The following is a 16,551-nucleotide window of genomic DNA, read 5'->3' as shown; positions in this document are numbered from 1 at the left end:
AATGTAAGATAAGTGTAAGATATTAAATACATGACTTAATGAAATGAAATCAGATTTAGTTTTTGTTCAGTCATATCACGATGTCTGCCATGCCCTCCAGCATTCCATTCAAATGCTTTATTTTAATCCAGGAAAAAAATGTGCATGTCTAATATATAAAGGTAAATAATTTGGGTGAGACTCTATGAGAAGTGATTATAAATTGAATTCTTTCCTGCAGAGGCCATAAATCTTCACAAAGGATTTTGCTGGCTTAGCGGGCGTTAACATCCAGCCTATGTATTCTGGGGTTCTGTATGCATCATCAGGAACCTGATTTTTTTTTTTTTAGAATTCATCAATTACATATCTATAATTCACAGAAGTTAATATTACTTTACAGATTGTACCAAACTGGCACAAAAAGAAGGGAAATATGTCACATGTATTGACCATAGAGGTATATAAGGTGAAAAGAAACAAAGCTGAAAAATAGAACTTAGAGTAACAGGTAAAAAAATAAAACCGCTAATTGATATTAGGTTAATGTTGAAAGATAGATAATTTAAATATTAATATTTTTATTAGATTTGAAACTACTTTTATAAAATAAATTAAAAAGTTAATGCTATTATTTCTACTTTTGGGAAGTAGATGAGGTTAACTTATAAATCATGCATCTTTATCCCCCACAACTCCTAAGTTTCTAAACCTACATAAATGTAACAAAGACATTTCAAAAATCTGCACAAAACCCCTGCCAATGTAAGCATCATTTTATATTCATTCCATTTGCCCCTTTCAGCATTTTAGATAATCATAAAGATTATTTTTGAACAAAAGTATACAGAAATCCTGTTCTGTTATCACTTATGCCAATTTAAAACAAACCCCGACTACAGTAAACTTAGATCACGTCCTGATCTATCCTTCCTGCAGCGGATACGTTCTCGTGAACTCCGCACAGAACTTAAACGAAGACAAGACAATGGTGAATCAAACCTATATATTGATTACCGTGCCAATTGCATAAAAAATAAATCCTATAACAAAAAACCCACCATCAAACCCCCCATCATCCAAAACATCCAACCAGCCACCCCAAGGTTCAAACAAGTACCCATCATCCAACCATCCATCCAACCACCCATCCAATCAGCCATCCAACAATCCATCCAACCAGCTATCCAAACAGCCATCCAACAAACCATCCAGCCAGCTATCCAAACATCCATCCAACCAACCTTCCAAACAACCATCCAAACAGCCTTCCAAACAACCATCCAACCAAGCATCTCAACAAATAGTCAAGTACCCAACATCCAAACACTCACCACCCAAAACATCCATCCACCCATCCAACCACCTATACAACCACCAATTGTACATAACCCTCAACCAACTAACATCCAAAACTAGGTATGCATGCCCCTTACCTCTTCAACACCATTCTCTACAGATTTTAAATGTAAATTGATAAATGCAAGAAGTATTGTAAACAAATTACCTGAATTTATCCTCCTGTTAAACAGTGGTACTTTTGATATTATATTTGTTTGTGAAACATGGCTGAACTCATCCCTCCCTGACTCCATCATTTCAAACAAAGAATATCAAGTTCATCGATCAGATTGTGAAAACCAAAGTGGTGGAAGAGTGGCTATTTTTTACAAAAAGTCACTGAATCTAAAAAACATTCAAGTTGCACACAAACTTTCTCTTCCTGAAACTATTGTATGCGACCTATCATCTAATACCACACTTTGATTCATACTATGCTACAGAGCCTCTGACTACGACATTACTCATGCAAATATTTTAGCCTCACTGCTAACATAGGCTACCTCTTGCCCATATCCTCTCATCTTCCTGGGTGACTTAAATCTACCTCTCATAAACTGGATAACAAATGAATATACAACTGATCCAATCTATACTACACTATACAATGCTGTTACAAACCTAGGTCTTGAACAACTTGTAACTAACAGTACAAGACTCAACAACTGCCTTGACCTCATCTTCTGCAACAACACCAATACCATTTATGGACTACAAATAAAAGGACCCTTTTCCAACAGTGACCACTGCATGATTGACTTTCGTTTTAATATACACCCTTACATAAATCGTCATATCAATAGTATTCCTAACTACAACTTCAAAAAAGCCAACTATGACCTTATAAACAACGATCTTTCATCTCTGGACTGGCAAAATCTGTTCTCAACCTGTATAACTGCTGAAGACCACTATAGAGTTTTCCCACTTGAAATCAATAGAGTCACTAAACTATACGTACCACAAATTACCAAGATCAGGAAAAGCAAACTACCCATATCAATAAAAAAGCTTCAATCTAAAAAAAAATTCCTCTGGAGAAGAAACAAAAAGGGCTATGTAGCAAATTTTAAAAATTATATGCAACTAAATAAAAACTGATTGCACAAATTACCACACCAAGCAAGAAGAGGATCTTCTGCGCACAAATTCCAATCGTGCCTTTTATAATTTTGTGAACAATAAGCTTAAAGACTCTAGATCCATCCCACCACGTTAAAAGATTCTAACGGCAAAAAATGCAATGACGAAACAACTAAAGCAAACCTCTTTAACACATTCTTTGGCTCAGTTTTTGTTAACAGTGATGACACATATCCGACATTCCCAAATCGTACAAGCAATGAGTATGATGACTTAACACATATAGATTTCACAGAAGATAATGTTGGAAAAGCTCTTCGCAACTTGAAACCATCTCTATCCATTGGACCTGATGGACTAGGCGCTTACTTCTTAAAAAAACTTTCTACTAATTTAGCAGAACCCCTAAGTATAATCTTTGATAAAGCTTTCACAACCAGTTCCCATCCCAATCTTTGGTCACTAGCCACAGTCATTCCAATCTTCAAAAAAGGTGACCCCAGCTTAGTTGAAAATTACAGACCAATCTCCCTATGCTGTGTCACCTGCAAAGTAATGGAATCTATCATCAACCAATCCATTACCTTCCACTTAGAAATACACAACCTACTCTCAAATAAACAATTTGGTTTCAGGAAAAAATTATCATGCAACTTACAACTTCTCCACTGTAAAAACTTATGGACTACAAATCTTGATCTAGGCAAAACAATTGATGCACTCTACATAGACTTCTGCAAAACTTTTGACTCAGTAGTACATGATAAACTTCTCCTAAAATTAAAATCCTATGGCATTTCAGGACCCCTACACAATTGGATATCTGTTTTTCTGTCTAACAGACAAGTGGTTAAAATTGGTAATGCTCTATCAAATCCTGTTCCTGTCAAGAATGGCGTTCCTCAAAGTAGCGTTCTTGGACCAACTCTCTTTATACTATACATAAATGATCTTTGTGACCATATCTCAGGTAACTGTGTTCTCTTTGCTGACGATGTCAAACTGTTTAACATCACCGATAATACATCTACCATTCAAAAAGACCTTGATCATCTAACCGCTTGGTCTAAAATTTGGCAACTACAAATCTCAACCAGCAAATGCTCAGTCTTACATATTGGAAAAAAGAACCCAAACACTAAGTACATGCTTGATGGACATTATCTTACAGATGACCCCCACCCTGTCAAAGACCTTGGAGTTTTCATATCTAACGATCTAAGTGCCAAAGCCCACTGCAACTACATAGCAAAAAAGAGTTGTTAACCTAATCTTACGTAGCTTCTTTTCCAAAAACACCACACTACTGACCAGAGCATATAAAACATTTGCTAGGTCAATTCTTGATTACTGCTCGCCTGTCTGGAACCCATACCACATTTCTGACATCAATACAGTTGAGCGTGTCCAGAGGTATTTTATGAGAAGAGTTCTCCACTCCTCTGTAACCAACAAAATACCTTTTCCCACCAAACTTGAAATCCTGGGTTTAGAAAACTTGGAACTCAGTTGCCTTCGACAGGACCTGGGTTTAGCTCATAGAATCATTCATTGTAATGTCCTTCCTGTTAATGACTACTTCAGTTTCAACTGCAATAATACAAGAGCTACCAATAGATTTAAACTTAATGTCAACCGCTCCAATTTGGATTGCAGAAAATATGATTTCTGTAACAGAATTGTCTGTGCTTGGAATGCATTACCCGATTCCGTGGTCTCTTCTCATAACCTCAAAAGCTTTAACCAAAATCTATCCATTGTTGACCTTACCCCATTCCTAAGAGGACTTTAAGGGGCGTACATAAGAGCACAAACGTGCCTACCGTTCCTGTCCTATTGTTTCTTTCCCTATATATGCTTATACTTCCTTGTTTCTCATCATATATATGTTTACATATTATATAATCTTGTTGTGTGATGCTTGTGTATATTGTTATGACAAAATTAAATAAATAAAATAAAATAAATAAATTGTGTATCATTTTAACAGATGATTAAAATTCAGTAAAGACTTACCCAAACTAGAATGTAATTTAATTCTGGATGGATAAATCGTGAACCCAATGATATTATATATTTGATCTATTGTTCATCCTTATTTGCATCCATCATTAAACAAAATCCAACTGAAAATAGCATTAGTTGGAGTCAGTTTATTCTTTCTGATCTGTTAAGACTTAATGATGATATTCTACTTTTCATTAGAGAATATGTCTATGTCACAATAAATATAAGTACTTGATACTTTTCAGGTGATAATAGGCCATGCATCTTAGTCCTATAAAAGAAGGTTTCTTAAAATAGAAAGTCTATCTAAATTATTCAGGTGCTTGAAATGTCTATACTGATATTACACTTTGGAAACTACAAATAGTTAGTACTGGTAGCTGGTTAGTACTGGCTACTCAGGAGGTCACACGAGGCTGGCTCCAGGGGATCACAAATGCTTCTTTGCGGGAGGGGGTCTTTCCCGCGGCCTTGAAAGAGGCAGTGGTGAGACCCCTCCTCAAGAAGCCTTCCCTGGACCCAGCTGTTTTAGGGAACTACCGGCCAGTCTCCAATCTTCGCTTTACGGCGAAGGTTGTAGAGAGTGTGGTGGCATGTCAGCTACCCCAGTACCTGGATGAAGCTGTCTATCTAGACCCGTTCCAGTCCGGCTTCCGGCCCGGATACAGTACGGAGACAGCTTTGGTCGCACTGGTGGATGATCTCTGGAGGGCCAGGGATAGGGATTACTCCTCTGCCCTGGTCCTCTTAGACCTCTCAGCGGCTTTTGATACCATCGACCATGGTATCCTGCTGCGCCGGTTGGAGGGGTTGGGAATGGGAGGCACCGTTTATCGGTGGTTCTCCTCCTATCTCTCCGACCGGTCGCAGACGGTGTTGACAGGGGGGCAGAGGTCAGCCCCGAGACGCCTCACTTGTGGGGTGCCGCAGGGGTCGATTCTCTCACCCCTCCTGTTCAACATCTATATGAAGCCGCTGGGTGAGATCATCAGTGGCTTTGGGGTGAGATACCAACTGTACGCTGACGACACCCAGCTGTACTTTTCCACCCCGGGCCACCCCAGTGAAGCTGTTGAAGTGCTGTCCCGGTGTCTGGAAGCCGTACGGGTCTGGATGGGGAGGAACAGGCTCAAACTTAATCCCTCCAAGACGGAGTGGCTGTGGATGCCAGCACCTCGGTACAGTCAGCTGCAGATGCGGCTGTCTGTCGGGGGTGAATCATTGGCCCCGATGGAGAAGGTACGCAACTTGGGCGTGCTCCTGGATGGTCGGTTGTCCTTTGAAGACCATTTGGCGACCGTCTCCAGGAGAGCATTTTATCAGGTTCGCCTGATCCGCCAGTTGCGTCCCTTCCTGGACTGGGATGCCTTATGCACAGTCACTCATGCTCTCGTTACCTCTCGCCTGGACTACTGCAATGCTCTCTACATGGGGCTCCCCTTGAAGAGCACCCGGAGACTTCAGCTAGTTCAGAACGCGGCTGCGCGGGTTATTGAGGGAACGACTCGGAGCTCCCACATAACACCTATCCTGCGCAGACTGCACTGGCTACCTGTTGTTTTCCGGGTGCGCTTCAAGGTATTGGTTACCACCTTTAAAGCGCTCCATGGCTTAGGACCGGGCTATCTACGGGACTGTCTACTGCCGGCTTCTATCTCCCATCGTCCGGTACGCTCCCACAGAGAGGGACTCCTCAGGGTGCCGTCAGCCAAACAGTGTCGACTGGCGGCCCCCAGGGGGAGGGCCTTCTCTGTGGGGGCTCCGACTCTGTGGAACGAACTTCCCCTCGGACTTCGACAATTACCTGACCTTAGGACCTTACGCCGCGAACTTGAAACTTATTTATTTCGTATGGCTGGACTAGCCTGATTTTTATTTTTATTGGATGGGTTTTTAAAATTTTGTGATTTTACGGGGGAGTACGTTTTTTAACATTTTGGGCATTTAAATTAGTTTTTTAAGGGATGTTTTAATTATTGTGTGTATTTATATTTTATCTGCCTGTTCACCGCCCTGAGTCCTTCGGGAGAAGGGCGGTATACAAATTAAAATATTATTATTATTATTATTATTATTATTATTATTATTATTATTATTATTATTATTATTATTATTAAATATCTTTAGGATATTCAGCTTTAGTGATAACTATTTAGTTTTAGTGATGAAAAAAGATAGATAATCCAAATCTGTTCAATAATACAAAGACAGATCAGGCTTAGTTTTCCAACTTATTTTTCATAGGTTTTTACTGTACCATATGCAACTCTATTGTACATGATAATGCATACACTCACAATGACAGTTGGGAGGGAATATCAAGAACAATAAAACAAAATAACAAAAATTTAACCCTGAATTTTGCTTGAAAAATGTGAATGTTTATCTTTGGGGCAAAAAGCTTCAGTGTGTATTTTTGTTATTGAATTACTATAATATGAAATACTTTTTTTTTCTTTTGTTCCATAAATCATACAGTAACTTTTTTTTCTCATTTGGCAATCATTCTCAGATATTTATATAAAATTTTGTCTGACTTGAATTATAGTAAGTTATTAATTATACTTTTACCTCCATTTATTATGAATGTTTACATTTAATTTCTATCATAAATTTCCATGTAAATATAAATAATTAATCCTCTTTCCATGATGATTATCTTTTCTTTAAAGATTAATTGAAAAAGTCTCAAATAATGACAGAAATGTTTTTACAGGAAGATCTGGCAGAGTATATTTACTTCTTAAATTTATTTGCTGCTTTTTCTCTAGGAGCTGTGGGAAGCTGACTGAATTCATATCTCACCTCAATTATAAATAGACTCTTTGCTGGTCATAATATGAAACAAACAATGCCCAGTGCAAATAATCCTCGACTTACAACTGTTCATTTGATGATGGTTCAAAGTTATGATGGTCTTGACTTATGACCTGACTTACAAAAGTCATACCACCCCGATGGTCACATGACTGCAATTGGGACACTTGGAACCAGCTTAAATTTACAATGGTTACAATGACTCACAATCATTTCATTGTGATTTACAATCTTCCCAGCTGGCCTCTGACAAGCAAAGTCAATTGGGAAAGCCAGATTTGTTTAATGACTGTGGTAAAAAATGGTTGTAAAATCAGATCTGATATGTAATTGTGATTGCAAGCTGAGGACTACATGTAATAAAAAAAAAACAGGGGAAAAAAACCCACAGTCTAAAATAGTATCTGGTGTCAACCTCCAAACGTCCTCTGGAAAAGCTCCATATTCAGGGCTTCTGGAAGGCAACTGGCATGGGGCCGATATAAATGCCACAGTACACTATTCTAAGAGCCAGCCCATTACAAAACAACAGTGCTTCCAGCTTTGGTCCCTCTGACCTCCTTGAAAACAAGCTTCTGGTACAATCAGGTAGTCCGATTCCAGTGGAGAGATGTGGTCCTGTGGGTTATTTATTTATTAGATCCTCTTCCTAGCCCCACTCTCAATAACCCACCAAAACTATTCCTGCAACATCCATCTTGAAAACAATAAGGATAGGCTGAGAGATAAGAGTCTCTCAGAGATGAGAGTCACTTGAAATTATGTAGTGAGCTTTTATAGTTGAAAGTAGATATTCCTGGATTTTCCTCCATCCCTGACTTTCTAATTTGAACTAGCTAGTTCTCAGGTCAAAAACCAGTCAATCTGGCATCTCTCCAGACATGAAATAGGCATTTCATAGTATATACTACTTACAACTTTTAGTTAAAGATGCTAAGATTTGACTTTTAGAGCGCACTCCACATCCAGTTATGTTTTTCCTACATTTAATATCATACATCAGATAAGATTATAAAGTTATAGATCTAATATTTGACCTATTAATACTATTTTCTCACAAAAGCTTCAAGTAATTGAATAGTCAAATGGTATTTGAGACTAAATCTTTTTTTTAAAAAAATTGGCTGCTTAATCAGAATCTTGTAGATAAAATAAATAATGGTTTCTTCTACTAATTCTGAATTTCTTTACTATCTTTTCCTTGCTCTTATATTGTATTTATGTGGATTACTTAGAGACTTGGATGAAGATCAAAGCAGAGTAAGGTTGAAAACCTAACTTTTCCAGTTCAATGTGTCCTGAAGCCAATTACCCTTTTATTATAATGGACTGGAAACACATTCCATCATAAAGTTGTATAATATTTTAAGCCAAGAATCCTGGCTTAATAAGCAATCATCCAGCATGCTGCTGCATGCTACTACTCTAAATTTCTCCTGTGACCAATTATACAAAGGAGGAAGGAAATAGCTTTGCTGTGCCCAAACTCAAGATTATGATTACTGTGTTCAAACAGGTCAACAAATAAAAATCAGTTATCAATTAGATATGGAGGGTAATATATTATAATTCTGAACATGGATTTAACATAAATCTAAGCAAAGAGTGAAGTAGGAATATGGATTTATGCAGCAGTATATTACACATCCACAATATGGTTTATTAAGCCAAAATTTCTGGTCTACTATTTATAAAAGTTTAAAAATTCTAGCCAGTATCGGGATTTAATTGGAACGAAATAAACTTGATTTGACACTTTTTAAAAATATTCTTCCAACACTGCATTATCAAAATAGGTGGCAACTTTTTTTTACATCCTGTGTCAATAAGGCAGGAAGGTCTTTTAACTTTCAATGTTTTAAGTTCAGTTATTCAAGATGAAGTATAACAAAATACTTACTGGATCTTTTTTGACCAGCTCTCGGTCAGGCACTACTGCAATGAGGTGGGCAAGTGTAAACACAGAGTTAAGAACATATGAACAAAATAGATTCTTATGCAGTGTTATCCTTTGACAGCTGAGGCTCCTGAAAAACATGCACCACAAATATAGTAAAAATTAGAAATTATTAGAGTTGATTCTGAGGTTACTTTTATAACAAGAACAAGTTAGCAATTCTTTCTTAAATATGCAATCTGACACAGGCAGTCAGAAAAAAATACAGCTGGCAGTGAAGCCATGGGAAAAAAATTCCCTCCCTCTTACAACTGCTTACATACTACATACTTTCTCAATCACAGTTAGGGGACTTCTTATGTACATGATCAAGTGGAAGAAAAATTCACAAAATTATTTCGATAATAAGATATATTTAATTATATTTAATATAGTTTATGAAAAAAAAACCAGCTCACATATAGTCAGATTCTTTGGAACGTTATATTAAAATTACAAAATGCTTTCAGAATGAGTTATCAGCTGAGTAAGAAATTTTGATTTGGAATTTTTCTGATGTTAGGGATATTTAATTTCATTCCTTGCATGGTTTGTGATTTCTTCTTGGTTCCCACAACTCTAAGACATTCTTTCTGCTTTGTTAAAGTCAATTGAATCGAGAAAATAACTATGCCATTTTTCCCTCTAGAATTATTACAAATAAATCACTAAGCCCACTGAACAACTTTGAAACAGTCAACAGTAGTCTGAATAGTAAAATAACTTTCCCCTTTATTAAATAAAGGCTAGATAGCTATATATTGAATTTCATATACCATTGAGAAGTTCATATACCTAACACAGCTAGTTCTTTCTAGACTTCATTATAGTTAGTTTAAGTAATTGAGGCTCCCACAAAACGTGGAAACTATTCTTGCTTGCTAATAATAAAATAAAAAATAGCAGCAATATTGAGGGGAATCACACAAACTGGTTTCTTCCACTATGATAATAACCAATTACACAATTCTTCTTGGTATGAGAACTTTTATCAAATCATCTACCTCCTCTATCCCAAAATTGCAGTATCGCTGAAATATCATCAAAAATAGATTCAGAAATCTTGCGAGCTTTTGATATCTTGCATAATATGTTGGTGATCTGTTAAAATAATATCAGATCTTGCAATTTGAGTGATGTCTCATGAGTTTTGGAAAATTTGAGGAGATGCATATGCTATAGTGATAGTACATAGCAGCTCCAGCAATGTGAAAATATTACCAACCCTTTTTAACCTTTTAATTTTCTTTATACACATAGAAATTCTTCCCACTGAGTTGATGTTCATTTTATGTAAAATAGAATAGAATAGAATAGAATAGAAAGAATAGAATAGAATAGAATAGAATAGAATAGAATAGAATAGAATAGAATAGAATTTTTATTGGCCAAGTGTGATTGGACACATAAGGAATTTGTCTTGGTGCTTATGCTCTCAGTGTACATAAAAGAAAAGATACCTTCATCATTTAACATTTACAACACAAATGATGGTCATAGGGTACAATTTAACACTTAATGATACAACACTTAGTGATAAGCATAGGGTACAAATAAGCAATCAGGAACAATAAATATCAATATAAATCATAAGGATTGCCAGCAACAAAGTTACAGTCATACAGTCATAAGTGGAAAGAGATTGGTGATGGGAACGATGAGAAGATTAATAGTAGTGCAGATTTAGTAAATAGTTTGACAGTATTGATGTCAAACAGTATTTGTTTAGCAGAGTGATGGCCTTCGGGAAAAAACAGTTCTTGCGTCTAGTTGTTCTGATGTGCAATGTCCTAATCCTAAATCATAAACCAAACCTAAATCTTAAATCCTAAACCAACCCCAAACTCCATCCCTTTCTTTACGGATGATGTACAACCACTTCGTTTGCAATCATCAACTCTTCCCAAAATGTTATATAAGGCCCTAATTTAATGTTTGCCACATTTGATTATGTCAAATCATTCTTTGTATTTTATTTTTGTTCACACAGCCTTTAGTTACAGAGAAACACTTAGAATGTGCATTATGTCTTAAACAGGTGCATATGACTCCAAGAAAACATGGTACTTCTATTATAGGGAATTGGCACACATAGCAGATAGATCAAAATCATTTGTAAGCCAATGTGGCCAGTAAGCAAATGACTGAACTATATGAGTCAAAGAAATACTTCTATAATACTTGCACATACAACAGTAAGAGGAAATAAATAGTTGAAGGATGCACTCACTTGAAATGGAAGAAAATTCCCAAGGAAATCAACAGGGAAATCATAGACAATACATGTCCTACTATAGTCATGTAATAAACTATGAAAACCATCTGAAATTTAAAAGACAAAGAAAAATGAAGATAGTTTAGAGCTACTTTAGAAATTATTGTGAGATACAAATAGTAGTAACAGTGAACCCAAACTTTGGAATATCTTTTACTTCATTTTAGATACATGGCACCAACTCTAAAAATGAATTAAATTGTGTTCACATTTACAGAGTACACGTTATAAATAGTATTATTTTATAAAAGCATACATATATTCACATAGATGCATAATTAATGTCCTTTGTTCATTGACTACCATAGATTTTCTTGGTCTGTTCTACTTGATTTCTTGATTTTATAATCTTTGTTCCTGGTGCTGCTACGAGCTGCCCAAACATAGTCCATCTGTTCAAAGCCATATCAAAGTAACCTGTGTTCTGCTCTACATTATTTCTCCTTAATAAGCCTCTGCATTTAGGATTCGTTATGGCAAGATTTTCCCTCGTGAACTATCTTCTTAATAGGTATTATGACAAGCTTCTATAATTGGCCATATAAAAGTCAACTTTATAAAGATTTACATAAAACCTTGAGAATTATTTCTTATAATGAAAGGTCATATAGTGTCCTCAGCATTTTACAGAATATCTTATATAAATCTAATTAGGCTTTTCCCAGATTACAATGTAATAAGTAAGGCATGATTCAGTCTAAATGCCACATGTAAAAATGGCTTAATATTTTTTAAAAAATGGAAATTCAAATCCAGGTCACCTTAAAAAAAAAGAAAGAATACAAGGAAAGATGTAAAATATACCCACCCATTTTTATAACATATACAAACTTTATGCATTCCCTTCCTTGCAAAGTTCAATGATCATTTACTTATCTCTTCATATATAGAAGGCTTTCAGATACCTCTTTTTAATTGAGATGAAAGTCAGGCATCATTCTGATTGTACTCATCAGCCATGTAAAGGGAATGTGCTCAGACATTTTCACCAGTCTTTAAAATCTCACATGGATTATAATGCCACCATTTTTGTCTTCATTAAAGCCAAGTTAATACATCAAACTTTAGTGAAGGCCAGTGTAATTTTGACATTTTATCAATTTTTGAGTCGGGAGGAATACAGATGAAAAATGTGTTCCTTTCTCTCTAAAGTTCATAGCTGGCCCAAATGGGGTCAGCATCGTGGCAAAACTGCTGTCCTTGCTATCAAGGACAATAATGGAGGAAAAAAGAGAGAAAAGATTGCCTACAGTTCATAATATGTAAATTTATTCAATTTTAAACGATAGCCACCCAGGATACAGAACTATAGGCCTTGGTGTTATATTAGGAGTTTTTGTATAAAACCTGTGAGTTGGACATTGATTTCCTGTGGCATAATTAAACATGGCTGAAATACAGACAAATTTTTCTACACTGCATCCATGATTAATATGAAAAAAAAAAACCAGATGGATAAAAGTTAGGATTATCAGAAACCCTTCTAAAATTTAAACAACTTACCTTACGCTTTTCATTTGTAAAAGAATTGCAGCGTGTGTAGTTGGACCAGGTTCGATTGGTTTCTGGATGCCGAAACCATGTTCCTGTCTTATCACAATGTTTTGTTGCTATTTCTGTGAATTAACAATTCACTGGATTTAATTCATTTGAGAAGCTTATGCCTATATATTAAAGCCTACTACTTTTTATATATTAATTAAGTGTGGCTGGAATTAAAGAAAAATCATTTATCACAACAGTGAGACAAATTGTGATAATTTGCCATTTCATTTCATTTTGTAAAAATAGCAAATCATTAAAAAGAAAGTAGCATTAATCACTTCCTGTAACATATTTTGCTCACTGTAAGCCTCAGTGACAGAATCAGTATAATCAAAATATATGAGATAAATTAGTTGTAGCCTACTTGTATTTAATGCATTTGAATGGATATAATTTTTTACACTTTAATTCTGATTTCCTCTTAGTTGAACATTATTTTCTCATTTTAGTGGACACATTCACTAAATTAATTAAGGATGGTCCCATAGGCAAGTACATTTGAAGAATTTCAGGAATATTTTGTCTTAAACATGAACTGACCAAATAACTGTTTTATTCTTTAACAGTTCAAAATTCATTTAAAAAAAAAATCATTATTGGCCAGAGTAGCTGCCTCACCATTTCTCATAATTACAGATGTTTGTTTGATGGAGTAATGCCACTATTGCTACATTTTTACATGCAACTACCTACTACAAACTATATAGCTCCTTAAGGTACTGTTTATAGCCTTATGGACTAATCACTACAACATACTTAGCCCTATAAGGTAGACCAGACAAAGAAACCAATGCCACGTAGAATTAGAACAAACTTGTTTTCCCCAAAATAAGACATCCCCTGATAATAAGCCCAATTGGGCTTTTGAGTGCATGGCAATAAGGCCAAACGCTTATTTCAGGGCTCAAAAAAATATAAGACAGGGTCTTATTTTGGGGGAAACAGGGTACTACTCAGTTACTGTGCTGTACAACAACAGAATCTTGAAATTCTGAATGTGATTCGGCCTCCCTCACTTATCTTTGTGTGAAATAGGGAGCTCCGAGACATTTACTCAAATTAGTTTCTTGGAATGGACTCAAGCTACGCTTCTCTGATGTCTGAATTGTTAGTAGATCTTCTCTGAATTGTTAGTAGACCTTTCTCTTTGAAGGCTATTCCCTATTCCCTCTACAGCTGCATACTTACACATTGGCCAGGTTTCACAACAACAGAGCCTTCTACTATCATAAATCCTAGTTTGATTAATTATATTCATATAATAGCTAACATGCTTGCTGAACATTATGAAATTTTACTGTCTCACAAATGGCTGCCCATATATCAAGTACATAGCAGTCAAGATTGATTACAGTGTTGCAGTTATTTAGACAATTCCAAAAACAGTTTTTCCCAAGAAGCAAAACTTCAACTACAACAAATTAGCGATTAGACACTATTTTTGGCATTCTGTATCTGCTTGAGGCAGTTAATTCATTTCCTTCGTTCTATTTATCAGGATCCTTTATTAATTTAGTGGAATGCTATCCTATTTTTCACTTTAATACACCAATAAATAGCTCTACAGTTTTGTTTTAAAAGTACAATCATAACCCTAAATATTCCTTGGAGAAAATAATCACAAGAACAGCACCAAAGCAAATTAACTGCTTATTCCTTTAAATTAAAACAATGAACAAGGAATACAATTCTATTAGAAGTTCAAGGGTAAGTTTTATTTAAATTATTGGTATATTTTTTGACCTTGGTTTTCTTCATACAAATATTTCATTTCAAGCGTTATGTTAAGAAATAACTTACAAAGGGAAATCCCAATGTGATGGGAAACACTGCAGAAAAAGATTTATTTATGAAAACCACTCAGCTAACTCTTTAAGTATCTTGAAACTGCCTTCGATTGACAGTAACTATATATTGGAGAAGTAGTCCTTCAAATACTCTGCTGCTTCAGAACAATATAAGTCAGACCAAATCTTTTTGATGTTTTTAAATACTGGTAGTTTCTCTGTTGACCTTTTGCTGGGCCTTTATGAAGCCAATAATAAATGTGATACAAATAATAGTCACCTTATAATGGACATGTAATATTCATAACGTAACAGCTTCAAACACTACTGATTCATTTCTCAAGGTGCTAATGTGATATTTAAAGCCCTACACAATTGGGGATTGAGCTGTATGATGAACTGCACTTTACTATCTATGTATGCCTGGATTTTAAAATCTTTGAGAGATGTCCTTTTTACTTTGCATATATTGAAAATCAACAGAGGAACTTTGTATGGCTAACATCAGCTTTTGGATTTTCTTATTCTATCTTTAGTTCCTAATAATAAGCAATAAAGTTTTCATTCCGATAGACCTAGTATCCATCAACTGATTTGTAAAATTTGTCACATTAATTAATATATTTGTTTTCTTTTTTAATGTTTTTTTCATTATATTTTATTGCAATTTACCATATATTCCTAATTATATTCTAGGACCAACACTCTTCATACTATACATAAATGACCTTTGCGATCATATTATAAGCAACTGTGTTCTCTTCACCGATGATGTAAAAATATTTAACCCAACCAACAATGCTGCTACCCTTCAAAAAGATGTTGACTTTGTGAGGAAATGGTCAAACAATTGGCAACTCCAAATCTCAACCAACAAATGCTCTGTCTTACACATTGGCAAAAAGAATCAGAATACAAAATACAAACTGAGTGAACACAAACTTCTAGATGATTCTCTGTCAAGGACCTTGGAGTACTCATATCTAATGATCTAAGTGCCAAAGCCCACTGTAACATCATCGCCAAAAAAGCATTAAGAGTTGTAAACCTAATCTTGCATAGCTTCTTCTCCGGTAATATCACACTACTAACTAGAGCATATAAAACATTTGCTAGACTAATTCTCGAATACAGCTCATCTGTCTGGAACCCACACTGCATATCAGACATTAATACAATCGAATGTGTCCAGAAATATTTCATAAGAAGAGTCCTTCACTCTTCTGCCCGCAACAAAATACCTTATGCCACCAGACTTGAAATTCTGGACCTAGAAAACTTAGAACTACACCATCTTCGATATGACCTAAGCGTAGCTCATAAAATTATCTGCTACAATGTCCTACCTGTCAATGACTACTTCAGCTTCAACCACAACAATACATGAGCACACAATAGATACAAAGTTAAAGTGAACCGCTCCAAACTCGATTGCAGAAAATATGACTTCAGTAACAGAGTGGTCAATGCCTGGAATACACTATCTGATTCTGTGGTTTCATCCCAAAATGGATGAAATTTTAATCTAAGACTGTCTACCGTTGACCTCAACCCATTCCTAAAAGGTCTGTAAGGGGCGTGCATAAGAGCACCAGCATTCCTACTGTCCCTGTCCTAACGTTTCCTCTATTTGTATCTATTTTATGTATTAAATTCATGCTTATATTTATAAGCATGATATATACAAATTAAATATATACAAATTAAAATATTATTATTATTATTATTATTATTATTATTATTATTATTATTATTATTATTATTATTATTATTACTATTAT

At 35.4% G+C, this 16,551-nt stretch overlaps 1 protein-coding gene across 2 annotated transcripts in view; it reads right to left on the bottom strand.

Moving 5' to 3' along the window:
* Positions 1-16,551, bottom strand: part of CALCR (calcitonin receptor) — a 175,640-nt gene that overhangs the window by 50,323 nt on the left and 108,766 nt on the right. For both annotated transcript variants that reach the window (XM_058183018.1, XM_058183019.1), the window contains exons 5-7: positions 12,942-13,054; positions 11,394-11,485; positions 9,128-9,254 (exon numbers count right to left, since the gene is read on the bottom strand). In XM_058183018.1, coding sequence (XP_058039001.1) covers positions 9,128-9,254; positions 11,394-11,485; positions 12,942-13,054 — 332 coding nt within the window. The remainder of the gene's footprint in view (positions 1-9,127; positions 9,255-11,393; positions 11,486-12,941; positions 13,055-16,551) is intronic.

This window comes from Ahaetulla prasina, chromosome 4, assembly GCF_028640845.1.
Source record: "Ahaetulla prasina isolate Xishuangbanna chromosome 4, ASM2864084v1, whole genome shotgun sequence".
NCBI lineage: Eukaryota > Metazoa > Chordata > Lepidosauria > Squamata > Colubridae > Ahaetulla > Ahaetulla prasina.
The sequence above is the reverse complement of the archived record's forward strand: the minus strand, read 5'-3'. Positions and strand labels throughout refer to the sequence as shown.